We start from the raw sequence: 27,778 nt of genomic DNA, 5'->3' as shown, positions 1-27,778 counted from the left end.
ATTTACCATGTGTGTGCAGGTGCCTGCAAAGGCCAGAAGAGGGTATTAGATCCCCTGGAGCTGGAGTTGTAGACCAAGAGCCACCATATGGATGTTGGGAACCAAACCCAGGACCTTTGCAACAGGAGCAGGTACTCTTAAGCCCAGAGCCACCTCTCCAGCCCTATTAAACATCTTTTTAAAGTAGTCATCTAAGTAGCTTCATTGGTAAGGTACCTTTCACTTGGTTTTCAGTTGAGCTCTTTGTCTTGTTAATTTGTAGATGTCCTTTACATATCGGAGATTTAAAATTATTTAAAAATATTGTCAGATCTAGTGTTTTCCCCAGTTATGGTTTCAATTTTTTTATTAATTTATATTATAGATTTTGAAACAGGGCCTTACTCTGTGGCTCAGGCTATATCCAGACTCACCATGATCCTCCTGCCTCAGTTTCAGAAAAGCTGGGATCACAGACATGAGCCACTGTGCCTGGCTTTTTTTGGTTTTTTGTTTGTTTGTTTGTTTTCATTTTTATACTGTAGCTTCATGGAGTCTAATCAATCCATTTTCTTTCTTGTGTAGCATTTCTCATGTTCTTGAAAGCAGTCTTGCAGCAAGGCTGCCCAGTCCTTTCCTGTCCTTGTCTTTAGAGCTTCCAGCTCCACATTAGGTCAGGGGAGTGCCCTGACACCCACCCTGTGCAGTCAGCAAGGGCTGCCTGCCTCCCACACCTCTATGTTTCCGTCTATGCACTCTCCCCATCCAGTGGCTTTCCTGTTTCTGTACAGTCACCCAGAATCCTTCTGGCTGGCTCACCTGTCAACAACAGGTGGCATCATTGTTTTCTCAATCATTGCCATTCGTGGGAATGCTTAAAAATCACATCCTTCGAACTTGTATCTCTGATCTTTTTTTCTCTTTTTTAAAAAATTTAAATTAGAAACAAGATTGTTTTACATGTCAATCCCAGTTCCTTCTCCCTCCCCTCCTCCCCTGCCCCCCACCAACCCCCTATCATCCCCTTTCTGCTCCCCAGGGAGGGTGAGGCCTTCCATGGGCATCTTCAAAGTCTGTCATATCATTTGGAGCAGGGCCTAGGTTCTCTCCCATGTGTCTAGGCTGAGAGAGTATCCCTCTATGGGGATGTCCATTCGTTCACTATGGATAAATACTGATCCACTGCCAGACGCCCCATAGATTGCCCAGGCCTCCTAACTGAAACCCACATTCAGGGCGTCTGGGTCGGTCCTATGGTTGGTCCTATGCTGGTTTCCAGCTATTAGGCTGGGGTCCATATCTCTGATCTTTTTCTTTTTCTTTTTCTTTCTTTCTTTCTTTTTTTTTTTTTTTTTTTTTTTTTGGTTTTTTAAGACAGGGTTTCTCTGTGTTGTTTTGAAGACTGTCCTGGAACTAACTGACTCTATAGACCAGGCTGGCCTCAAACTCACAGAGATCCACCTGCCTCTGCCTCCGGAGTGCTGGGATTAAAGGCGTGCGCTATATCTCTGATCTTTAAAAATGTTTTTCTTAGCATTTCTTCATGTGGTATAATCCCCAGCTGGATGGGAATTTATGAGTCACAGTCACTTAGGAGAGAACATCTTTCCAATGTTAAACTTTGCAGTTCATGGACGCAGTGTGTCTTTTGAGACTTTTAAATGTTCTGCCCAAGGTGTCTTGAGTTCTCAGGTACTGGTCTTCTGGCCTCCCGTCTCTTCTATTGGTTGTCCGTCCACCCCATACTGCTCCACACTGTGGCAGTACAACCTAAATGCTCCCAGTTTTCTGCTGCAGTGTTGGGTCCTGAGCTCACATCCATTTCCTGTTTCATAATCCTCAGGTTTACATAGACAGTGATGTCTGCAATGTCCAATGACAGACAGACAGCCCACGCTCCTTACAAGACTAACCTTTGTTAGACGTTGTTTTATCATCTTTATTATTTTATGTGGATGGGTGTTTGCCTGCTTGAATCTCTGTGTACCACATGCATGCATGGTGCCCAAAGAGCCCAGAAGAGGGCACCAAATCCCTGGAACTGGAGTTAGAGCCAGTTGTGAGCTACCATGTGGATGTTGGGAACTAAAACTGGATCCTCTAGAAGAGCAGCCAGTGCCTTCCCTCCCTCCCTCCCTCCCTCCCTCCCTCCCTCCCTCCCTCCCTCCCTCCCTGTCTGTCTGTCTGGCTGGCTGGCTTGCTTGCTTTCTTTCATTTTTGAGGCAGGAGCAGAATCTCACATTACAGCTTCCGGTTGGTCTCAAGCACCTGGCAGTCCTCCTGCCTCAGCCTCCCTAGGATTATAAGCATGAACCACCACACCTAATCAGTCCAGTCTTTGCATGCTTTCTGTTCTTGCCCAGTGCAATAGCTGAGCCTTCATGCGGTGTTGCCTAGGAGAGAGCAGATTAGCTGCCTGTTGCCCATCTTGAGGAAAGCAGTGAATCTTCATATCATTTGTCATGTGTACATCCAGTAGTTGTAATTGTGCAAACACTTTAAAACACCATGCCTAGGGCTGAGGATGTAGCTCAGTTGCTTATAGGGCTTTACTGCTATGAACAAAGCTCTGGGCTCCAAATCAGCACCACATAAACCAAGTGTAGTAGCTGCTAATTTAATTCTGTGGTCAGAGTGTGTCCTATAGATTCAAGCCTTTCTTAACTCTGTGTGGTCAGAGGCCATGTTCTCCGGTATTCGGACATCTGTGTGGTCAGCCGGATGTTCTATGGGTTTCGGACCTTTCCTAACTGTATTGCCTAACATCTGCTTTAGCTCCTTGAGCTTTCCCTCTACACTGCTGCTGTTGGATCTTGTACACCCTCAGGGGTTCCACCAATCATTGAAAGAAAGATGTCATATAGTCTCAATCTGCAGTCTGGGGTTGTCCCTTTGCTACTCATTTTCCATGTCTCTATTAACATATATAATCTTACTAAATACAAGACTTATGTCCTTTTTTTTTTTCCCCAAGGCTGTGGATAAACTTGAGCTCCTGACCCCTGATTGAGTCCTGGGGTCAGATTCTCTTTCTGAGTTGGCAGTTGGCCACTGTTTCCTGAAGTTGGTCATGTCTGATAAGCATTGCCACATGTGTGTGTTATTTTATGCCATTCTCTGCCCTTTTATCTCAGCCATGTTTTTACAAACCACATCCCTGGTAGACAATGTATGATGACATTCAGGAGGTAGGAGTCATCATCTCCTTCCTCCATGTGGGTCCCAGAAGTGAACTAAGGTTACTAGGCTTGGTGGGAAGTACCTTTACCCACTGAACCATCTCACCAGCCCAGATGGATCATTTTTATGCAGTCAGGAAGTCTCTCTTTTCTAACATCCCTCAAACTCACAGAGATACTCCTGCCTCTGCCTCCTGAGTGCTGGGATTAGAGGTATGCACCACCACCACCCAGCCAGAACACATCTTCTTACCTTCAAGAAAAGATCTAGAGCTAGGGAGACATGCTTGTCACCGTCAGGGTGAGTTCACTTCTCCCAGCTTGTAGCCCAGGAGATAGCTGCTGAGCAGTTCCTGGGTGCCCAGCCATGTGCTGCATCTTCAACATGACCACACATGTCTCCATGCCAGCCCTACACAAAGGAGCCAGTACTACTGCACAAGCTTCTGGTCTCTTGGCCTGGTCCATCAGCCTTCCCCTGGTCCAGGCTGCCCTCTTTTTTGTTTTGTTTGTTCATCAAGATAGTTTCTCTGTAGCTTTGGAGCCTGTTTTGGAACTCACTTTGTAGACCAGGCTGGCCTCAAACCCAGAGATCTGCTGTCTCTACCTCCCAAGGGCTGGGATTATGGGCGTGTGCCACCACTGCCGGGCCAGGCTGCCCCTCTTAGTAACATGCAAACCCAGGGCTTCCTCAGCCTGATGCATGCCTGGGTCACAACACAACATGGAGGAGCCACATGACCAGATGAACCAGATGTGTCCCAGGTACAGAAGAAACCACAGGCATCAAAGTGCACTTTTTCATCTCAGTCCCTCACAAGGCACTCAGACAAAATACAGAGCCATGTGCTCCAGTACCCACCACTGTTCACTGCTTCTCCTCTTGATATAAATGACTGTCCCCTAAGCCTCTAGCTCTTTGTACCAGTGGGTCATTTCATAAGACTTTAGAAATTATTATCGCAAATGGGAGAGATGAAGTCTGAGTTGGAACAACTTGATTGCTGCTTAGAATGAACAGAGAAACGAAAAACTGTCTCCCAAGTCTGCCAGGTATGGTTGGCACACCTGGCACCCCAGCACTTGGGTGACAGACTGGAGCTGGAGGTTGGGACCATCCTGGGCTACAGAGTTAGACTTTGTCTCAAAAGTGAAAATGATCACCTTCAAGACATCTCCCAATCTGAGAGGGTGTGGCTCAGTGCTAGAATCCTTGTTTAGCAGGAAGAGATCCTGATTCCATCTCAAGCCTTGCACAGAAAAAAGAAAGAAAACAGTCTTCCAGTTTCAAGACTTCTCTACCAGCTCACAAGCAGCCAAATAAAGCAAGCAGCATTTATTAACAAAAAGGATTTATTACATTAATCCACATGCTGTAAACACCTGGTTTAAATAACTTAGACTCCTTTTATGATTGATTTTTTACACCAGGCTTCCTGTATTGACAGAGACAGGTTGAGCCTGTGCCCTTGACGGCTGGTGACATTATCTTTCTAAACATCTGGAGCACCCCTTAGAGCACACTCTAGGGAGGGGTGTAGCTCTGAGGGGTCCTCTTCATTATGTTCAAGGGAGCCACACCCCAAGGGAACCAGCACACACCCTCCAAGTCTGGATCCACATCTTCACTGCATCAACTCAAGTACCCCTGGACCCTGGCCTGTCAGAGGCAGACAGACCACTGGCAATCCCTACCCCTACCTCTACCATGGTGCACATGGAATCCTGAAAACCCAAGGCAGGGGATCCAGAGGGCTCCATGCAGCACTTGAAGTACGATACACAAGGGGACAGGCCATATCCTGTCTGCCCAGCATCCACACTGAAACCCACCACACAGAACACTTGCAGAATGAAATTGGAGCAGTGTAGTAAGCACATGCAGAGGTCTCTGTGCAGACAGCTATCCAGGGTTCAGTAGAGATGCTATGTGCAGGAGACACACAAAGTGCAGGTATGTCGTGAGCCAGTGAGGCAGTTACGCATGCATGTGCCTGCGATCATTTGGTTTCTTCTTCATTAAAATGTTAATGCAAACAGCACCACTTAGCTGCCCAGTTTCTGCACAGACAAATCTGAACAGTACTGTCCTCTCCCTAGGACAGGGCTCGGTCACCTGCTCTGGAGGATGATAGTCTGGCCAGTGCAAGCTGGTTCTGTCAGTGTTTACCCTCAAATACTCAGAAGACTTTCTGGAAGCAGGAAGTCAAGGGAACCCTGCAAGGCTCTTTGGCTGACTGCCACATACCGCTGAAGCCCAAGTGTTTGCACAATAAACAAATGGAGAGTGCATGAAGAGGAGAGGCCAGATGTGAGGACTACAAGTCACATGTGACACAGCTAAGTTGGCAGCCTTGGTGCTACCTCCCAGCTGTGGATTCTGGAAGTTTCTAGGTAATACGAGGTAACTTCACAGTGGAGGTTATCAGCAATAAGATGTAGCTGTTTACCCAAGGAAGCAGTTGGAGGTGAAGGCTCTTTGGAGCAGATGACAGGCTCTAGCCGATGACACAGCTGTGTGGTGAGAGGCGTCCTCTCACTGGTGGTTGGTTATGTAGCTTTCACTCGACTTTCCAGATGGCAATTTTGCCCTCCTCGTGGCCCGCTCCACTCAGCACATATCGGTCCTCAGCAGAGCACAGTGTCTTCACAGTGTCGGAGTGTGCTACCAGTTCCTTTTCCACTGTCATCTTCTCCACGTCCATCACAAAGATTTTCCCTCTGGGTTTTCCCTGCGACAGCCCCCGGCCACCCACCCAGATCTGTAGGAAAAAACATGGATACTCCTTGAAGCTGAGTGCTCTGTGACAAATGCACCCCCAAATGCATGTCCTTTGTGCTGGCCCAGGGACCAGGCTACCTGTGGGCTTAGGACAGACCTCCCGGCCATGGAGGTCTTATCTCGGGTCTGAAAGCCCAGGGGACAGTGCGGTCATAGCTAACACTGTCTCCCAGACTTGAGATCTGCTAAAGTCAACCTCAATTGTAATTGTGAGGGGTGAGCATGTGAGGTCACACCGAGGTCACACACTGGAGAACGGTGACTCACCAGTTAAGCTTCCATAAAACGGGGCCACACCCCTGTGTAATTTCCTTGTCATATGTTAGGCAGGGCTGGGACCTGTCACCTCTTTTTTTCATTCCAATTTCTCCCTTTGTGGGCAGGACTGTCTTCTCTTGGTCTGTTCCACTACTGTATTTTACAGAGGCGGGGGCCGGAGGATGGCCACATTCACAGCCTTAATGCTACAATTGGGAATGAGTGTTCTCCAGTTTCCCAGCTTGGTTCTCCTGGAGCATGTTAAACCCTGCAGGAAGTGGGGCTTTGTTGGAGGTTTGAGATCAGTGAAGGTGCCCTTAGGGGACTTTTAGGATTCCCGACCCTTCTTGCTGTTTGCTTCCTGGCCAGGACCTGAGCAGCCTTCTCCCACACCCAATGTCCCTCACCATAAGCCCCCAAACCGTGTGTCTGCTGGCCATGATCTAGAAACTCCAAGACAGCCGCAGAAACCTTCTCAAGCTCTTTGCTTCAAGCCTTTGCTGCAGTGGTGGAAGACTGACTAGGACCTGAGTCCATCAGCTCTACTCAGGTGAGGACAGAGTGAGCTGGAACTCTGGGGGTTGGGGATGGTGTGGCTGTACTTTTTATGTAAGACTACCGAGTGGAGTAGTGTCTCCCAGAAACTCACAGCCTTTCAGAATTGGAAGTGGTTTGGAAATCGAGACCTAGGTGAGATGTGGCCAAGCTTCAGTGGACCAGGCCCTTAGGAGACACACAGGTGCCATGTGAAGACTAAGCTAGATGGGAGAGGCATAGCCACAAGCCAGGATGACCAAGCTCCAGAGGCTGGGTAGAAGGCAGGTGTCCACACACTGAGAAGCAGCACCTGGGCTTGGCATGACTCAGCCTCTAGCTCTGGCAGGAAGTAAGGCTGTCAGTCCCCAGACTGAGCACTGTGAAGCCTGAGGCACATGGCAGTCTGCATCATAGCCTGCCTCATATTCCACTTGTTGCCACTAAGGAGGGGAGGAACCTTGGAAGAGGAGGCAGAGCTATAGGGACAAGGCCAGAGGAACCTGAGGAGATGTTCTCAGGTGGCTAGACACCTTCACCTCACCTGTCTCTTCACACGGATCATGCAGCTAACCTCAGTGCAGTCCTGCAAGTGGGTCTTCCGAGGAGGCTGGCCCAGGTCCTTCAGGCTCCAGATATACAGATCACTGCACCCCGCACAGGCCACCCACAGCTGCTCCTTCTGGGATAGAAATCACCGTGGGACAATGGCCCTGTGACCAGACAGGGCCCAACCCTGGACTTCAGCACACAAGCCTGGAGTACCTCAGGCAGAAGCTGGAAGGCCAACAAGGAGGTGGACGCCTTGTAGGGGCTGTTGATCTTCAGCTCATGACGATGAAAACCCTGCATTGTCACCACCACGAGGCTGTGGCCTGTACCTGTGGGAGGAAGAAGCAGGAGGACAGATGGGCAAAGACAAGGAAGAAAAAGGAACACACAAGACATGCAGGGGTACTTCCACCTAGGACTCCCAGCCAGGGTCACTCCCTGTGAAGCTCCATTCACAGTTCCCATGAGATGCTCAAACATAGACAGGGGACTCCCCATTCCCTCACTGTCACTTCATGGTGATCAGGAACCCAAGCCCAGTCCTGGGAGATGCTCTCAAGCACAGCAAGCAGGGAGAAACCTGGGTGGCAGGACTCACCAGGAATGATACGAATCGTGGCAAAATAAGTTTTCTTTCTTAATTTTGAAGGACTGCTGACTGCCCAGTGATGTGAGGCCACACAGTCCCACCCTTAAGAGCACCCACGCAAAAGGGAAGTGGAAAGGGAAGCTGAAAAGAGAGCAGAGAAGATGGAGCTGAATTAAAATACTCAGTAAGGACAGCAGCAGGCAGGTAAGAGAGCAGGCCAACAGTCTGGGTGTGATCCCAGCACTGAAGGTGGAGGCAGGGAGATCACAAGTTTAAGATGAGAAACAGTTATGCTACCCAGTGTGGCCTACATGGGACCCTGGGGAAACAGACAGAGACAGGAACGGAGGAGGAAGAGAGGGCGAGGAAGAGCACGCAGAAATGTGCACTTAGGCCCAAGCGCATTGCTGACAGCATCCAAGAGCCCTCATACCCGCTTTCGGGGAAGCCTCACACTACACACAACTCCTGTACCCAGGATGTTCTGAAACATCTTAGAACACAAGCCACCAGCCAGAATCTGCCCCTCCCATTACCCCTTGGCAAACCGACTCAGCTCTAGACACTGGGGTCCCAGAGATGGGCTAGGAATGATACAGATGGCAGTAGTACAGCCTGGCCAGACTTGCCCTCAGAGGCAGGTGTGGCATACACTCAGAACACTCAAAAGAGGTTGCAGAGGGCAACCCAGGGTCACTGGGCCAGGCTTACCCCCCACCCCCACCCCCACCCCAAGAGCAAGTTACCAAAATGAAGCTGGGGAGTGGCAGGCATATAACCAGCCTGTCAGGGAACCAAGAGGAAGCCTGGAGAGTGGCAAGCCAAGCTACTGGGGCAGCATGGTTGCCAGGACAAAGCTGGAAATACACACAGTGAAGGGAAAGGATCAGGGCACCATGCTCACTGGCTGACGACTTGAACACTTACAACACCACAGGCAGTCATTGTGCAGGCTGATGGACATGAGATCACCATATGGCAGCTGGAACCGGCTGGTCACTCGCAGTGTGCTGACGTTCCATGCCAAGACCGTCCCATCCAGGCTACAAGAGTAGACCTCACTGAGGGATACAGATAATGGTAAGTAAAAGTGACACACCAGGAACAGAACAGGGTCTTAGATGCCCGGCTGCCCATTCCAGCCACTGAGCTCCATGGGGTATCAGAGAGCAGAGCCCCGATGTCACCATTCACTGGACCAAGTCCTAAGCAGAACTGTCCAGCTCAGAGAGACCAGGGAGGACAGGCTCGACAGCAACCAGGAGCGGTCTTCCACAGTAGCAAGTCAGGGTGGGCAATGGCCAGTTCTACCCATGAGTCCTGCACTTTCCCAGCTCCTGACATTCTCAGGTAAGCACTAATGTCCAGCTTGACCTGGGCCTGGGAGAAGAGAAGCACCTCTACCACTGTTTTAGGGAACGGGCATGGAAGACAGGATAGGCAGACATTGCCAGAACTGGGGCTCCCCCACAGAACAAGAAGACCCTGCCTTGCTCTTGAGCCTTCCCTGGGGATTGCTCTGTCAGGCCTGACCTCACTGCAGGGCATGGTGGATAAAACAGCTCACTTGGAAGTTGGCATTCTTAAAGTAAATAAAGACAGTGTGACATAAGGTGCTATCATGGGTTGCACTGTGTCCCTGAGAAATGACACAGTGGCATCCTTGCACCCAGCACCTCAGAATATGGCCTGACTTAGAAATAGGGTCTCTGCAGATGGAGCCAAGCTGACACATCGTCATTATAGCAGCCCCTGGCCTAGTAGCATTGATGTCTTTACAAATGGGAAGCGTGAGCCCAGAGATGGCCACACACTGTGGAAGGCTGTGATAAGATGAGGTTTGAATAATGTATCTACAAGCCAGGAGACACCAAGGCAACCATCATATCTGGGGAGGCCAGAGAGAGCTTCCTACCCTACTGCTGTGGCTTTCCATCAACGTGGCTTTGGGAGACCCATATACAGGGAGGCTGTCCATCAGGATGTGACATGGACAAGTAAGCCAGGAAGTTGGTGGCCTTGAAGTGGGTGACCTCATGACCTCCCCGAACTTGCCTTTTGATGCTGGCTCCACTGCAGAGTGAGCATTTGAGGGAGGTAAGCCTCAGCCTGAAGGCCACACCCCAGTTCCCTCCCATCTGTGTCCCGGGTAGCACCCTCTACCCTCCCTGTACACTCACACTGGCCAGGATCATTTGAGTTTTATGGGTAAAATCTCTCCCATGATGGCTTGGCCATAGAACTGGGGCATCATAGAGGCAGGAACACATGGGTGAAATGAGGTGCACATTGGCAGGATGACTCTTGCCTATCCACCCTCCAGTGGAGCCAGCATCCAGAGCTGCCTGCCACGCACGCCTCTGGCAGGCAGGGAGAAGCACCCTGAAGCAAGCTGGATGGATTTGAAAATGGAGGCAACCAGGGCTCCAGATCCACTGCAGGACACTCACAGCACTAGCTTACAGACTCAGCAGGAAAAAGTATCACCATCAGCCTGCGGACAGATGGCTTGCTAGTGACTCTTGGGGGCTTGAGGAAGGGATGCCCCACAATGGCATTTTAGAGCTAGTCAACACCAAGAACTTAGGTGCTTTCTCATACAAAGCCGAATTTCTGATGTCTAGAAAAATGAGAAAACGAGCTATAAGCAGCACTTCTGGAGGGTGAGCCCCTTCCAGTTTCTGCCAAAAGCATGGGCTGGTCTAAGTAATCTTGGCTGTAAGGCTGAAAGCCAGTGATCACCATGAGGCTTTTGTGGTCTCCTTCTCTTTACCCATGTGTCTTCTGCCTACTCTCCTTCCAGATACTTCTTGCCTGGCCAGGCCCAGGAGGCCCAGGAGCCAAGCTTTTCCCTTTCCTACCCCACTGGGACCTGGTACCTGGGCTTCTTTCCATTCTGCACCACCAAGCCAGTGACCGCAGCACGGTGATCCGTGAGCTGTTTGTTGCAGGACATGCTGTGGACATTGATGATGTAGATGACAGAGTCCTCGGAGCCCACCCATACCTGGCTGTGCTCTGCCATCACCATACAGTTCTAAAGGAAGCCAAGATGGAAGGGTGAGCCATGCAGACCAGGTCCACAATCTGTTCAACTACTAACAGCCCCAAATCAGCAAGTATGAAGCACTGACCCTGCAGGGTCTTGCAAGGCCCAGTCAGAACCATGTTTAAGTCATGTGGGTCCCCATTTAAAGACGCCTTATTGGGAGCACAGAGGTATAAACCATGGCAGGAAATACAGTAGGGAAGGATGGTGGTCCACGGTGTCAGCTGTGAGAAGTAGCATTGACTGCCTGTCCCAGCAGGGACACACACCCTGGCACTGACATTCCCACTGGGTCTGGATCACCATGGAGGCACCGTGAGCATTGATTTGGGGATAAAGACAAGTTTTAGCCGATGGCTAGATTTGCAGTAATGAAGATGGATGGTAGGAATGGCCAATCAAGCCATCAGGGCCTCTGCAGGTGGCATGTTCTTAGGGACTCTGGCTTCTCAAAGTCAATACTCAGTGATTCTAGGGGACAGGCTGTCTGTTGAATCACTTTGAAGATCACACTGGGTTAAAGGCGCTGCACTTACCACTTTAGAGGCACCCACTTTGAAGCAGTGCTGGTGGATGGTCCAGGAAGAAGCATCAAACACGACCACTTTGCCTTCATTCAGGGCGCACCACAACTTGGGGTGTGCATCCTCAACTTTCTCTGCAGGGTCAAGGCGCCCTGAAGAGCAAAGGGGCCCCAAAGCTTTAAGTCTGTCAGATCAATGATAGTGGTGGGGGCTGCCTCCTACCAATTAGCTGTCTTCCCGATACCCACAGACACACCAGTGCAGTGCAAAGTGCAGGGGTGTGAAGATGACAGACTGCATCCTCCCTGGGGAGTCTAGGGAGAGACAGAACTTAGAAGGGAGAGACAGAACTGTGTGGAGTTGCGATGTACCATTGCACCAGGTGCCACCGGTAAGCAGGCAGTATGAGGATGGCTGGTGAGCAGCAGGCATGAGAAGAGGAGGGTCAACAGGAGAAACCAAGATATGGTGTGCCCACCAGTTTCCACACCTACCCAAAGCTTATGGAGCAGAGCCACTTTGCTTCAGGTTGTCACTTATATTCAGTGGTTGGTATCAATTTATTTATTTAGGGTATTTTAAGATGGGGTCTCATGTAGCTCACATTGGCTTTGGACTTGTGATCATCCTCCTGCCTCAGCCTCCTGAATGCACCAGCACATCCAGCCTGGCATAAATTTTAACTAGTTTGAGCTCTCTGAAGGGTATTTTTCTTTGTTTGTAGAGATGAGGTCTTGGTGTGTTCCCCAGGCTAGTGTCATCCTGTCTCAGCTTCTTGAGCAGCTAGGACCACAGGCCAATGTTACCATGTCCAGCCTGACTCCAGTTTTGAGTGTGGCTCTACTGGAATTGCCCTAACTGATCATGAGGCCGATGGTGTCAGCTCTGCAGTGGCCTCTTTCATGAGATATGTATCTCTTGGCAGTGCTGGAATGTCTGGCTCTCTCTCAGGGAGTTGTGCTCCTAAGGCTGGATGGGAGCCCCTCGTGATGTCATCATGCTAGGAGCATACTTGCCAGCCCACTCCCTGAATTCCTCCTCTGATTGTAACTTCTTGAAAAAAAAAAAACTATTATTTTTTTTAACATTTATTTTTGTGTGTGTGGGTGGTGGTGGTGTGGGTGTGTGTGCACTTGCAGAAGTGGGTATCAGAGGACAACTTTGGGGAGTCAGTCTCTCCTTCCACTATGTGGGTTCCTGGGTTCAAACTCAGATTGTCAGGGTTGTTGGCAAGCAAGGACCTTTACCCACTGAGCCACCTCAGCAGCCCAGAAACCCTTAATGCAGTCAAATCCAGGAATCCTTCAGTACTTAGGAATCTGGGGTGGCCTGGTCATGCCAGTGCTGTTGGCTGTGCTGGTCTGGGAGTCACTCATTCCACTCACCTGTAAGTACTTTTATCATCTAGACTTCAGTGCCCTTGGAACTGGTGTGGTGAGCGGCTGAAGTGGGAGGGGTTCCAGCTAGGCTGTCCCACTACCTCCTGGTTATACAACCATTTGCCAATAGCAACCTCCTCAACCAAAGACAAGAGCTGACACACAACACCTGAAATGTCACATACTGCAAAGGGCAGGGAATGAGTATTCTGGGTCCCCAACAAAGTTGTTGCTCAAGTATAGGATGCCACGAGATCAAGTGATCAGAGTGGCCATGTCACCTTTGCCCTTGTGGCTCAGGATTCTGTCCTATAGACAGAAAAATACCCTCCCTGTTTCTATGGGAGGAGGGCTTTTCCTTCACTGCTACCAGGTTGACCTCCAACCCAAATCTAAGTTCACCACAACCAAAAGCAGTGAGAGGTTGCCTTACCTGGTGTATACAGCAAGACATCAACAGCTTGGGGAGCAGTCTCTCCTGCTGAAGGGTTAATCTTGTGTTTTAGAGTCTCTGAGGTTGTCTTTGGGACTGCCATGGGCACTGAAACATGAGCACATGAGTTAGGTTACCAGACTCAAGGACGACAGTAGGACAGCAGTGGCATCCAACTCATAGAGCTCTCCTATCAGGAATTTATGGTTAAAACACAAACACACACCAGCTGAGCGGTGGTGGCACATGCCTTTAATCCCAGCACTCAGAAGGCAGAGGCAGGCAGATCTCTGTGAGTTCGAGGCCAGCCTGGTCTACAGAGTGAGTTCCAGGACAGGCTCCAAAGCAATACAGAGAAACCCTGTCTCAAAAAAACAAACAAACAGCAAAAGAAAAATAAACACACCCACACACCCACATGTGGCACAAAAGGGTTGCTTTTAGAAACCTGCATTAGGTATGGTACTGTCCAAGGTGCCCTCTGGCCTCATCTCTGATGGGGAGCAGGGCCAAGAAGACAGCCGCTACATCTGTTTTCCTGGTTGAACAGTATATCATTGTGTACATGTCACATTCTTTTATTTTTTAAATTTTTTTATTGTTTTGGTTTTTTTTTCGAGACAGGGTTTCTCTGTGTAGCTTTGCAGCCTATCCTGGCACTTGCTCTGCAGACCAGGCTGGCCTCGAACTCACAGAGATCCGCCTGCCTCTGCCTCCCGAGTGCTGGGATTAAAGGCATGTGCCACCAATGCTTGGCTCATTCTTTTAATATTTTTAAACACTTTATGTGTGGTGCATGTACCATAGAACACATGTGGTGATCAGAGTCACTTCTCTCCATGTGGATCCCAGGTGACTTAGGTCACCAGGCTTGGCCACACATCCCTTTACATAGTGAGCCATCTTTCCAGCCTTAGGCCACATTTTCTGTACCATTCATCTGTCTAGTTCCACGACTAAGACCCTGCAAATGGTGTCAGGGTCAACATGGGTGACCCTTGCATCTCTTTCTGCACAGCCCAACTCGTGTTTCTACGCAATGCAAAAACAGCCTTCCCTGGGGGTTTCTGGGACCAGGTTGAGGGACTCTCCCACTAACCCCCTGAGTTACCCCCATGGGTCACCTGCACTGCAGCAGAGACTGTGCCTTGGGGACTTCCTAGTGGGCTTCTCCCACCTCCCTTTTTCATCAAACCTCACATCTGATGAGACTGCTATTGTCCTCATTTTTCAAAAGAAACAAATAACAAGAGTTCTGAGCTCCAACAGCTCAGGGAGTGACGATGGGACCCCCTGCCACTGCCTCTCCACTTGCTGCCTGGGTGTCTCCTTTTAGTTTGTGTATTTTGAGACCTTCCATCACAAGTAGACTCAGTGCTTCTGAGTCAAGCTTGGGGTCTCATGTCTTGAGTCTTGACTTTATTAAGCCACACACTAGAAGTTATTTCTGGATTTCTTAAACCAGGGTTAGGAGCTCAGCATGCTGTGACCTGAGCTCAGATGGAGCCTCCTGTGCCATAGGGAACAAAGTGATGATGATAGAGCATACGCTGGGTGTTACCATGGCAACTCTGTAAACTGTTTACAGAGGAGCTAGAACGTTGTTCCATAAACTGCTGGCAACGAGAAGGCCTGCGTTTAGAGTCATGTAAATAGCTGAAGTGCAGTGTTTATTTGATTTTGTTCCCAGCTGAGGAAAAGAGCAGTTCTGTTGAGACCCAGGACTGTCAGATAGAGCTCCTAGAGGTCTCAATGGGTCTCCAGGCAACTGTCCCTGGAGCTCAGGCAGGAGTGGGTTCTATGACCAGAAAGTGTCAGGGCCACACAGGGCCACACAGAGCCACACAGTCAGTGACAGATGTTACAAAGGGCAAGATGAAGATATGGTAAGATGAGTAAGCACACTTGGACAGCTGTTTTAAAACCTGACTACACACCCAGGAGAGAGGACAGGAGCCTGCACAACATTCACAGCAGCCTTCGTCAGACAAAGGGAGATCTGACTTCAATGTCCACTATAGAAGAAGGGGTATAGAAAATGTAGTTCTGCCAACACAGTGTTCTAGCCATTAAAGAATTGAAGGACAGGGAGATAGCTCAGTGGCTTATGTGCTTGCTATACAAGAATGAGAATCCATGGAAAGCTGGGTGCAAGGGTGTACCTTTGCAATCCCAGTATCCCTATGGCCAGACAGAGGGCAAAGACAGGAGACCACCCCCCTCCCCAGAAGCTTGTTGGACAGCTAGCCCAACGTACACAGCCACAAACAACAAAAATGGATCATCCCATCTGAAGCAAGGTGGAAGGTAAGATTGATACCTGAGGTTGTCCTCCAACCTGCATACACACACCATGGCATGCACACGCACACACTCACAAATAGACATGTGCACCGCACACATCATACAAAGTAAAACTCTCTTAAAGGAGTAAAGTGCCAGCACAAGCCAGATCATAAAGGAACTGAGGAAACACCATACGGAGAGAGAGGATAGAGCCCTAGAGCCCGAGTGCGTGAAACACCCAGGACAGACGAGATCACGGAGATAGTGAACAAGGGGCCACCAAGAACACAGGGGTGACACTAAGCAGGTGTGGGAATTCCTCTTGCAGAGTGAGTGTCTCAAAGCCATCACAGGGAGGATGGCACAGCTCTGCAAATAAGTCACATCTTAAAGGGGTCTAGCATGAGAGGGACATCTCAATATCAATGGGGCCTGCATGGCGTTTGCAGAGTCCTACTGTTTTAACTCTACACATTCTCTGTGGCCTCAATAGGTTTCCTATTTCTAGTGTGCAGGTCTCAAAGCAGGAAGTGCAGGAAGACATTTAAAATGGCAACAAAACAGAAGCTGAGCAGGCATGAAATATCTCCTTACCCCACTGGTCCTAGACTTGAAATACTAACCTCTGTATGGCTTCAGAATGTGAGAGCCAAGCAGAAATGGGCAGGAAAGATGCTAGAAATTTACGTCCCAGGAAACTGGCCAAATTAAAGATAAAGAGATGCAAGGCACCGAGGCACGCTCCTGCTATGCTGACACTTGGGAGGTGGAGGCAGAAGGATCAGAGTTTAAAGTCATCTTCAAGTAGAGACAGTTCAAGACTATCCTGAGCTATACAAGACAGTCTGAAAGGAAGGGAGGAAGGAAAAGGAAGAAAAAGAAATATGTGATTTGGGGCTGCTTTTGCCTTATGTGATGCCTAGTCCATCAGTCAACAGGCCAGCCAGGTGCAGACAGGCCATGGATATCCAGTAGGTGTGGTTCTGACACATCCTCAACATTGACCAGAACAACCGTTAGTTACTCAGACAGAAAATTGTGTAGTTAGTCAGGACATGCAGTTTACACTGTAAAATGGACACCACCTAGAACAGTAAAGAGGAGCCAGTGTGTTGTGACAATGAGGAGCCACAAGGTCCAAGGATCAGTGAAGATGAAAGCCATCATGTAATATTTAAAAAAAAATGCTAAAAAAAATCCTAAAAGCACTTATAATTCTAACACTCACTGTGGCCGGAGAGATTGTGAGTTTAAGGCCAGCCTGGACTATATGCTGAGTTCCAGGGTAGCATATCCTAAAACACTCCCTGTCTCAAACAAACAGGAAAAAAAGCAAACAAGAGAATAACAGTGATACTCAAAACAAATTAGGGCCAGTGAGATTGCTCAGTGTTTAGGCATTTTGCCCCCAAACTTGATAATCTAAATTCAATCCCAGAGACCAACATTGTATAAGGAGAGAACTGACCCCAGGAAGTTGTCCTCTGATCTCCACACAGACATGGCATATATGCCTCCCTCCCTCCCTCCCTCCCTCCCTCCCTCCCTCCCTCCCTCCCTCCCTCCCTTCTTTTTCCCTCCCTCTCTTACACCACACACACACACACACACACACACACACACACAAGAACACCAAATCAAACAACAAATTATAGCTGGGTGTGACTGAAGCAAGAGGCCTATGAATTTGAGTTGAGTTCAGGTGGGCTACACAGCAAGACCCTCCCCCAACAAAAACCATAAACATAGGAGAGCAAGAAAGTTGGGGGGGTTCTAACTGGTGAAGGCCAGCCAGAAGAAAAGCTCGAGAAAGATGCTTATGAGAGATAGACGTGGCCTCACACAGAACTCACTTTCACTCCTCATCTTGTCAAAGTAGGCCAGCTTGGAGGCAGCATAGATGGCACTAGGTGACTGCAGCGTGCCAACCACGGCATCCATAAGCAGAACATTGGTCAGTGCTTGCTGGACGTACTGTGGGTCCTAGGGCAGAAGCAGGTGTATGTCAACCCAGTCCAAACCCCGAGTCTCTTGACTTTGCCTCACTGAAGAAGACAGACTTCTCAAAGAAGACTGAATGCCTGAGGAGTGTGTGTCACGTAAACTTTTGCTGAATTAAGATGAACTCTGATGGTTGACTTTCTTCTCTACATGATGCAGGCAGGAACTCCTGACTCCTCACCCCTGCTCAACCACAGCAATGCTGAGACTGTACCCATGACAGGCTTGGGAACAGTCCCACCATGGGCTTCCGCCATTGCATAGCTAATCTACACGTCGCAGTGAGTGTAGAGCTGAGTGGCTAAGGCCAGAGATCGTGGAATACAGAACCTTGGAGAAGACAGAGTCCACTCCCAATGTGCAACAGGGAATAACCCTTCACAAGTGGTGGTTCCCACCCCCCTGCCACCAGCCAGCCTGTCCCTTCTAAAATCTCTCTCTGGTGACTGACTGGTGAGGCTCCAAGTCTCCATATACCCTATGACCAGTGCCTTTGTGTGAGTCCTCTGATCATGGCCTTGGTTCACTGTTCTGGTTTGGTTATGTGATTGAGAGACATGGGCATGCACTATAGTCCAGGCTGGCCTCAAACTCCAGACCTCTGTAGCTTGGCCTTCTGAGTAATGGGATAACAGGCATATGCTATCATACCTGGCTTGCTTGACACATAGTTTCCTTGTCATTTAGATGGTAAGAACACCTCCCCCAACCCTACCCACCATTCATTGGGAAGACACCTGACTAGAGGGTGCACAAAGGGAAACTGAGTAAGTGTGGGCTACAGCCTTCACGAGCTCCTCCACACACTAACCCCATGGCCTCAGGCGGGGTCACAGGGCCACAGCAGCTTCTCTAGCCCTGCAGACAGTGTAATTCCCCTGCCCAGTGGTGCCAGGCCTGAGCTGCAAGCTCTGGGTGTCCCCTTCAGGACCTGGTGCCACCCATGTCCATAGGACCACCCCCACCTCAGACCTTGTGGTCATCTGCCAGCTTCTTCCCGGCCCACATCTCCTTCACCATCAGGTGCCAGAGGTCACATTCAGACTTCAGGTTGGCCTCAAAGACTTCCTTCTTGGCCACCGTCTTGATCTTTAAGGTGGGTATCTTCAGGAGGAGAAACGCCACTGTGGTGTTTTTGACTTCCTGCAGGAGGAAGAAAAACATGAAGCAGAAGAGAAGAAGCCTGGGTGGGTGGCAGGAGGGAAGGAGCGGCTGCAGTCAACATGGAGGAGGGAAAGTCTGACCATAATGTTGGGCACGTGTGCCCCTTACAACCTTTCACTCTTTCCTGAGGCCCCCTGAAGTGAGCCAGCAAAGCATACAGGGACTACAGCTGCAGGACATCTTCCTGCTATGACCTCTCAGTAGTTGATAACACATGACACCCCCAACTGACCTTTCCTAGGCCTTAAGTTTGGGATAGTAATTCTAAATATAAGGCACAAAATAAAACCATCAGTGTCCCAATTTAAACCTGCTTTTTTTTTTTTTTTTAAGGATTTTGTTTATTTTTTATGTATACAGTATTCTCCCTGCATATATGCTTGCAGGCCAGAAGAGGGCAGCAGATCTCATTATAGATGGTTGTGAGCCATCATGTAGTTGCTGGGAATTGAACTCAGGACCTCTGGAAGAACAGCCAGTGCTCTTAACCACTGAGCCATCTCTCCAGCACCCTAGACCTGCTTTTTTGTTTGTTCGTTTTTGTTGTTGGTTTGGTTTGGTTTTTTGAAGCAGGGTTTCTCAGTGGGGCCCTGGCTGTCCTGGAACTTGCTCTGTAGACCAGGCTGCTTTGAACTCAGAGATCTACCTGTCTCTGCCTCCAGAGTGCTGAGATTAAAGGCATGCACCACCACTGCCCAGTTCTCTTTCTTTTTTTAAGGCAGGGTTTTTCACTATGTGCCCACTCTGGCCTGGAACTTGCAGAAATCCTGCCTCTGACTCCTGAGTGCTGGGATTAATGACACACACCAATATACCTGATTCAGACTTCCTCACTTTGGCTGGGCATGGCAGCATCAGCATATGCCTTTAATTCCAACACTCCAAGGCAGAATAGGGGGCTCTCTGAAAGCACTGCATAGTTCCAGGACATCCAAGATTACAAAGAAAGACCTTGTCTCAAAAAAACAAGCAACCAGGCTGGAGAGATGGCTCAGAGGTTAAAAACACTGGCTATTCTTCCAGAGGTCTTCAATTCAACTCCCACCAACCACATGGTGGCTCATAACCATTTGTAATGTGCCCTCTTCTGGTGTGCAGGCAAACATGCAGGCAGAACACTATATGTAATAAATAAACCTTAAAAACAAATAAAATAAAATGTGGCAAGGTGCATGGTAGTACATGCTTATAATCCCAACATTCCGGAGGCTGAGGCAGGAAGATTTCAAGTCCAAAGCCAGCCTGGGCTACCTAGCAAGACCCTGTCTCAAAAAGCAAACAAAATATAATATGAAGACAAATAATAAATAGCATGTGCCCAGAAACATACAAGTAGACACTGTGGAACACAGTTGCTCAGTGGTCAGCATTTAGCTATCTCTGAGGTGAATTCATTCCTAGCCTCCCATTTCTGGTGAGAAGTCACAGCCAGCCTTACCTGGTACCTCCATACATTGTCACTACAGTGGAATCAGGTGAGGGATGCTGTCCACACCACTCACATACTGATGCCCCCCAGGGTGCCACATCATCCTCACCTGAAAGCTGACCAAGCTGGGTACAGAAAGGCACATACGCTGAAGGTGCGTGAGGGCAAACAGATTGGGGAACGGTTGCATTCTGCACCTGGCACCAGGGAACCCTCACCTCTATGTTCCTGAAGGTGGCGATCTCCACATAGCCTGGCCGCCCCTCAGGGAGCAGGAACAGACGTTTCTGGGTCATAGCAATCTTGCCAACTCCACGATTGGTCTTTACGGAGCTTGACAGCTTGTACACGCATTCATTCTTATCCAGATGGTCCGTCAGCAGCGCAGGCAGGCTCACCTCTTGCGCCTCTGCTTCTGTCTCCTTCCAGCACGTGTAGAAATCTCGGAATGTTTCAGGGTCGATCTGTTTCTCGTGTCCTGAGTTTAACAAGAGAAATTTCATCAGGCCTCATGTACAACGGGTTTAAGGAAACATGCACTACCCAAGTTAGGCAGCAGGTGGCACCAGTACCCAGGACTCTCTGGATGGACAGTTTAGCTGAGAGCCTTTGCCTGCCCAGCTTGTAGGCAGAAGATTTAGGTAGAGGCCATCTGTCCCTTCTAGCCCACAAAGGGATGGCCATCTGACCTACAGGTAGTCACAGTAACTGCCACAGGACACTTTATTTTTTCTTTTTTTGGAGACAAAGTTGTACTGTTTTGAGGCTGGCCTGGAATTCCTGCTGACTTAGTCCCCTGCACACTGAGATTCACAGTATGTTCCACTACACCTGGCATTTAAGGAGCTTTCTTTGGGATGCAGCCCTCGTCCTCACTCATCTTCTAAGACCTGCCAGCTCTAGCTCCTCCCTCTCCACATGCCCTGAGCCAATCTGCTGCTCTGTGTCCTCTAATGTGCCTTGGACCCTCCTTCCTGCACAAGCCACACTCCTCAATGCTGCAGTCACCACCCCACTGCTGGGCTGCTTGCACAAGCAGATCTGCCTGCTTCTCACACAAACCTTTCTGGACTGTTGAACCATACCAGACCTCAAGTTCCCCCAGACTACACCCTCTTCCCTTTCATAGTCCACACTCCTGCCATACCAAGCACTGCCCCCAAACAGGCCATGTGGTTATGTGCCTGCGTACAGACGATTCCCAACTGCCACACCAGAAAACCCCGCCTCATCACTCAACACCCAGGTGAACTACCCCATTCAGCCTTCCCCAACACAGGGAACAGTCCATATAGCCTTCCCTAACACAGGGAACAGTCCATACAGCCTTTCCCTAACACAGGGAACAGTCCATACAGCCTTCCCTAACACAGGGAACAGCCTTCCCTAACAATGCAGGTCATGCTGGCTGCACACACACCAACTGCATACATACCTCCAGCAGGGCACCAAGGAACTGGACCATCAGCACAGACCAACACTGACCCTCCATGGTACACACAGGACACCAGCTCACCTTCATAGCCACAGTCTGTGGCAGCCACACTCACCAGGCTTGTGTACAAACTAGGAAACTGCAGTAGGAGTTACAAACCCTGCTAGCTGGCAGCTGGTCCCTGCTTGCACATAACTGTGTTTCCCTGTGCCTGGCCTTCAGAGGCCCAGGTCTGAGGTGGACAGAGTCCCATTGGGTCCACATCACCATTCCCAGGTGGTAACAGTGTCATGGTGACAGTTGTCTGCTACATCTGTTTGGCTACCACAGTGTGGTGGGTGAGCACACAGCCACGTGTAAGGGGACAGCCATGTGCAGGCTGCAGAGGATGGCAAAGGTTCCAGGGGAAATTTCCAAATAACAAGGGAAGCTGAGGCCACAGGAAGGAGGCACAACAGAAAGGTATGTCATCAAGCTGTAAGGTAGTGCGCACATTGGCATGGTGACCTCCACCAGGGGGCTCCATTTTAAATTTTTCTTTCTGCTTTGTCTTTCAAGGTAGTTGAATGGTATGTATTTTAAATTCTTTTTTTTTTTTCTCTTCTTTTGCAGAGCTTGGGGTTGAACCCAGGGAGGGCCTTGTCCATGCCAGGAAAATCTTCCACTGAGCTACACCCCACGCCCCACGTAAGCTTTGACATCACTGAATCCAATGGGGAAATAATTTCACATGGGTGGAGGTACAGTACCTATCTGTATAATGTGTAACACAAAGTGACTGAAGAAAACAAATAACAAAGAATGGGGTGACCCCATGCATGGGACAAGCCTCTGCAGTCTCCTACAATGGACAGGGAGTTCAGTGAGGTAACTGACAGCTTGATAATCATCCTCTACCCCATAAAACCGTGACTCGGAGTCCTCCACCTTACAAACACTGGGTCCTGCAGCCTGCTGGAGCCCCAGGGTTCAGACTACCTGAGCTGGGATCATAGGCATGCCATGAGAGACAGGCTTTCAGTAACATAGGGTGCAAGGAAGAGCCAAGAAAACAGAACAGGGGGCAAAGAGTAGCAGGTCAGATCATTTCTTGGGAGAGTGAAAGAGCCAGGGATCCTTCATATACATCCTTCAGGACAGACCCTCTGGGCACACACACACAGTAAGGCCTATGCAGCCAGCACCCAAAATGTCCTCATATAGACAGGTGGCCCATCCTTGGAGGCGAGGGGCTCATGTGCTCTGGACATGCTAGTGGGAACAGCAAGACTAAGGATACCCCATTAGAAGGGAAGCAGACTTCCGCCTGCAGCCCGCACCCCAGCTAGCTATGGATTCCATACTGCCAGGACTACAGCAGGACCCAACTACAAGCTATGGTGCCTCCCTACCCCTGTGCACACACCCACAGCCACTGTGTACACACATCGATACCCACACACTCAGTGTTCTCACAACCCCCAATAATCTTCAGGTGCATGGCAGTCACACCCACAGACAGAATGCCCATTACCTGTCTCCAGCTTCTCACAAGTGTGCCACTGTGAACCTCCATTCTGTCACTCACCTAAAGCCCAGCCCCTCATCTCAGAATCATGCAGGCACATCCCCACCTGAGCGGGTTACAGACACTACGCTGAAGAGCTACACTGAAGGTGGCTCTCCTGTGAGTTGCAGTGTGGATGAGCACCCTGTCACTGGCTGACCTCAAACTAACAAACATGAAAATGTGAATGTTGTTTTAAATAAAATCTCAACTGTACTCTTTTGGGGGGTGAGCCATTGGGTATTGAACCCAGGGTCTTGCTCACACCAGGCAAGCTCTACCGAGCTATGCCCCAGCCCTCAAGTGTACACTTACTTACATCTCACAAGTTCACTCTAAGACAGGAACATTCATTCAGCTTTGCAAAAAATTTGTTTTTCAGCACAGCCACTTGACTGAAATACACGTACAGTCACAGCAGTGACAACAGGGTCCTTGCTCCCTCCTGGGTCACTTCCCTACCTAAGGAGCCATATAAGTGAATGCCACTGACAGCTCCTCACTGGCTAGGTCCACAACTATAGAACAGGTATCCAGCTGCTACTCACTTCCCTGACAGCTAGGTGGCGATGACAAGACACTACCACTTGCAGAGGAGGAAGAAGAAAAGGCCTTGAGGCAGGCTCTCTTCCTTCACCAGGGTCCACTGGCCATTGAGTAACTAGGTAATCAGCCCATACCAGGGCCATGAAGAGACAGAGGCTCCACCAGGCATGCTCGGTGTGCTGCCAGACCTATAGGTCTGAATCACTCCATTTCAGGCCACTGCCTATTGGACCCCTAGTGTACAGGGGGCCCTAGGGGCATTACGTTCTCATGAGGTCACACAGTGGGAAGAAAAGTGCACCCACAGGACCATCAGAGTCTCTCAGTGAACACCTTGTCTCCCTTTGCACAATAGAACACCCATAGTTGCCTGCAACCCCTGACTTCCAAGCAGCACAAGCTACCCCACAGAAGCCTGTCACACCTGGCTAGTGACTAGTGGCCCGTCATTCCTCGGACCTGTGTGGATCAAGTCTCTTTTATAAGTGACATGGTGTTAACACAAACCTGTACACCCTTCTGTGTGCTCTAAGACCTTTCAGGGTTGTGTGCCCAGCACCTCACAAGTTCCAAGTTTACTGCTTGAGAAATGGTAACAAGAAAAATATCTGTCTGCCGGGCAGTGGTGGTGCCTTTAATCTCAGCACTCGGGAGGGAGGCAGAGGCAGGGCTACACAGTGAAACCCTGAGAGTCTACACATGCACATGCCCAGTAGAAAGCACACACTCCAAATATTTTCTACCTGTGGTTGGTGGAATCTGTGGATGGGCTGACAGGACTTTACTGGCCAACAGAGTCCAGTGAATGCAAACTTGAGGAGCTTCAGCAGGTAGGACATGCACGTAGCTCCAAGTCTTCCTGAAGCAGTCCATGGCCAGCCCACTCATGCTCTGCAGTGCTCACAGCAACCCCAGGGGACACCTGGTGTGCCCATCCTGGCAAGGAGAAGATGTCCAGAGAACAGGGAGCCCACTCACAAATCAGCAGCAGCAGAAAGAGAGAGAGAGAGAAAGAGAGAGAGAGAGAGAGAGAGAGAGAGAGAGAGAGAGAGAGAGAGAGCTGACCCAACATTAAACTCAGGCAAAGGCAAGAAGCCAGCATAGGGACAGATGGTTGGGGATACCAGCTGGTCAGCGCTACCTCACATTAGACTGGAAGATCACTGTGACAATGAGGCACATATAGCCAGGCAGTGGGCAGCAGAGCTCACAGGTGGGGCAGCACATAGTTAGGGTGCTGACACTTGACCCAGTCAAGCTTCTGGCTCTAAGCAGAGGAACCAACCCACACAGTCTCTAGGGACAGGTGTCAGGACCCTCCCTTCCAGTGTCTGGAAAGGCACAGTCATAGGATACCTCTCCATTACAAGATGACAGTTGAGCTATGCTTCCTTCCACATGGCCAGCAGACAGAGGGAACAGATGCACATGTCAGTGCAGGTAACATGGATCAGTGAGAAATAAAATAGGATTTCAAATGTCCACAGACGGCAGGACACAGTCCATGAGTGTAAAACATTGTCTGTGTGCTGTCGGGAGACATACTGTCATCAGGGATTTTGAGCAGAACAGAAAGCAGAGCTTGGGTTGGGGACACTGCTTCCCTGGAGACACAGAACACAGCCAAACCCAAGAAACAAGAGCCTTGTGGGAAAGGGTAACAAGCCTTCTTACTCAGATGGGATGCCCTGGTACCTGGCACACTGCCTCTGTGTCTGTGTGTGTGTGTGTGTGTGTCTGTCTGTCTGTCTGTCTGTCTGTCTCTGTGCCTGTGTGTGAATTCTTCAGCTGAGTAGCCATGCTGTATCATGCAACTTCACCTGCCGCTCTGGGTCTGAACATGTGTACACCTCATATTGTGTATGCTACCATGTCACACACTACCAACAAAAGCTGCCCAAAACACTGTGACTGTGACTGACTTGGACTTAAAGCTACTGGATAGTAGGAGCGATAATGTTTTTTTTTTTTTTTTTTTTTTTTTTTGGTTTTTCAAGACAGGGTTTCTCTGTGTAGCTTTGGAGCCTATCTTGGCACTCGCTCTGGAGACCAGGCTGGCCTCGAACTCACAGAGATCCGCCTGCCTCTGCCTCCTGAGTGCTGGGGTTAAAGGCGTGGCCACCAACGCCCAGCGATAATGTCTTTAACACACGAGGTTTTCTGCTCTTACAGACACACTGGTTTAATTACAGAAAATGGAGACTTCTAATATCTTCTCACTGCCATTACTCGGCATGTAAATAGAAAATTAGCATATCTTTGCATTGCATTATCTTAGAATATTTTACTTTAAAAATTGCTTTTTAAAGCTTGAGTTGCTGATTTGAGTTTCATTTAGAGAAAATCATTAAGTAAATTTTGGCTTGGGATTAGAATAGAATTTCAAATAATTTCTGAAATTAACCTTAAAATGCATCCACCATTTTTTTTTGCTAAATATTTATGCAAAGTGGGATTCTAAGCATTGATGATTAAAAACCAAGTATCAATTTTAAAAAACACCAAAGATGGTTTGTGCCTTGAAGAATCAAATATTCAGCTAAGATTTTACAACATTTAATTTTTTTTTCTTTTAAGACAGGGTCTCACTCTGTAGCCCCAGCTGACCTAGAACTCACTATGATATCTAGGCTGGCCTTGAACTCATAGTTCCTCCTACCTCAGTTTTCCAAGTACCAAGATTGCAGGCATGAGCCACAGTGCTCATCTTTAAGATTTAATTTTAGCCAGGCATGGTGGTACATGCCTTTAATCCTTGCACTTAGGAGACAGAGGCAGGCAGATCTCTGTGAGTTTGAGGACAGCCTGGTCTGCATAGTGAGTTCCAGGACAGCCAGAGCTATATAGCAAAACCTTGTCTCAAAACAAACAAACAAACAAACAAACAAGCCCAAAAGCCAAGAAAAAACAAACAACAACAACAACAACACACACACCAAAAAAAAAAAAAAACCTACCTTTCTATATAAAAATTAACAAGTTCTTTCATCTCATTACTTTTGGAAATTTTTTTTTAAATAAAGATTTTGAGATATTTTCATATACCCCAGGCTGTTCTCAAACTCATTATATAACTCAAGGGTAACTTGGAATCTGTGATTGTCCCATCACCCCTCTCTAGTGCTGGGATTACAGGAATGAGCCACCATGCCTGGTTTATTCTAGGCACTGGGTTGGACCAGGGCTTCAAGCATGCTAGGCAGGCAGACAGCCAACTGAGCCACATCCTAGCCCTGCTTTTGTCTTTAATCTATGTTAATATTATATTGTATACAACATAATTATATTAAAATGCATTTCTTTATGGTTATTATCAGGGTTTGTTTTGCACACTGGGTTTTATGGAAGATTCCTGGGTTTAAGTCATGAGTGCAAGTTCAAGAAGCCCTGGCTTTTGGGAACAGTGACAAGGGGGGAAAAAGCTTGTCTGGGTTCGGTGCAGACACAGTTTTTTTATACTTTCAATCTTTACTTGGTCAAATTGTAGCTATATGCCTGCAGACCCAGACAACATCAGTACCCGGGGCCACTGTGGGGTGGGTCCTCTTACCCACAGTGAGAGCATCAAACAGGCGGTGGATGATGACGGCATCCTTCACAATCCCCGACTCCTGGACCCTCTTCACGAAGTCATTCAGTTGCATATGCTTCTTGGGCAGTTCAAAGTTCTTGACAGCATCATCTGCTTTGGGGGTCTCACCCGGCTTATCTAAGACCTCTGTGATGAGCCGCCTAAGCTCAGGTGTCCGCTCAGCCTGGGCCCATTCGGAGGCCGACATGGATTCCACCATGCTCTTAACTAGATCGGCTGGGAAGATCCCTATGTCAGTCTTGTAGAGGTTCTGGAAATCCAAGAGGGCACTCAGCAGCTGCCCCTGCATCACTTGGATAAGGCCACGCAGGTAGAAGTACCTGGCTAGGAGCAGAGAGTCACCAGGGCCCAGCAGGCTCATGGCCTTGCTCAGAAGAGTGATGAGATCTGTGTAGTATGCCTGAACACACTGGTTCATTAGTGGGAAGTGGATCTCAGGGATCTTGAATGTATATGTTGACTTAGGGGTCACTTTGAAGACTGAAAAAAAAATCAAGGGAAAAACGCATGCAATTAGCATG

The 27,778-nt window shown here is 49.0% G+C and overlaps 1 protein-coding gene across 5 annotated transcripts in view; it reads right to left on the bottom strand.

Annotated features, from left to right (window-relative positions):
- Positions 1 to 4,475: 4,475 nt before the first annotated feature.
- The window catches only part of Dennd3 (DENN domain containing 3), a 53,612-nt gene continuing 30,309 nt past the window's right edge, over positions 4,476 to 27,778 (bottom strand). For 4 of the 5 annotated variants that reach the window (XM_035440661.1, XM_027403791.2, XM_035440662.1 and 1 more), the window contains 11 exons: positions 27,216 to 27,737; positions 20,357 to 20,616; positions 18,518 to 18,688; positions 17,398 to 17,527; positions 13,259 to 13,366; positions 11,459 to 11,598; positions 10,753 to 10,910; positions 8,801 to 8,934; positions 7,498 to 7,613; positions 7,277 to 7,414; positions 4,476 to 5,920 (listed from right to left, as the gene is read on the bottom strand). In XM_035440661.1, coding sequence (XP_035296552.1) covers positions 5,720 to 5,920; positions 7,277 to 7,414; positions 7,498 to 7,613; positions 8,801 to 8,934; positions 10,753 to 10,910; positions 11,459 to 11,598; positions 13,259 to 13,366; positions 17,398 to 17,527; positions 18,518 to 18,688; positions 20,357 to 20,616; positions 27,216 to 27,737 — 2,078 coding nt within the window. In that variant the 3' untranslated portion in view covers positions 4,476 to 5,719. The other variant, XM_035440663.1, reaches the window with a different exon arrangement.

This window comes from Cricetulus griseus, chromosome 2 (assembly GCF_003668045.3).
Source record: "Cricetulus griseus strain 17A/GY chromosome 2, alternate assembly CriGri-PICRH-1.0, whole genome shotgun sequence".
Classification (NCBI taxonomy): Eukaryota; Metazoa; Chordata; class Mammalia; order Rodentia; family Cricetidae; genus Cricetulus; species Cricetulus griseus.
This window is presented reverse-complemented; position numbering and strand designations above follow the sequence as displayed.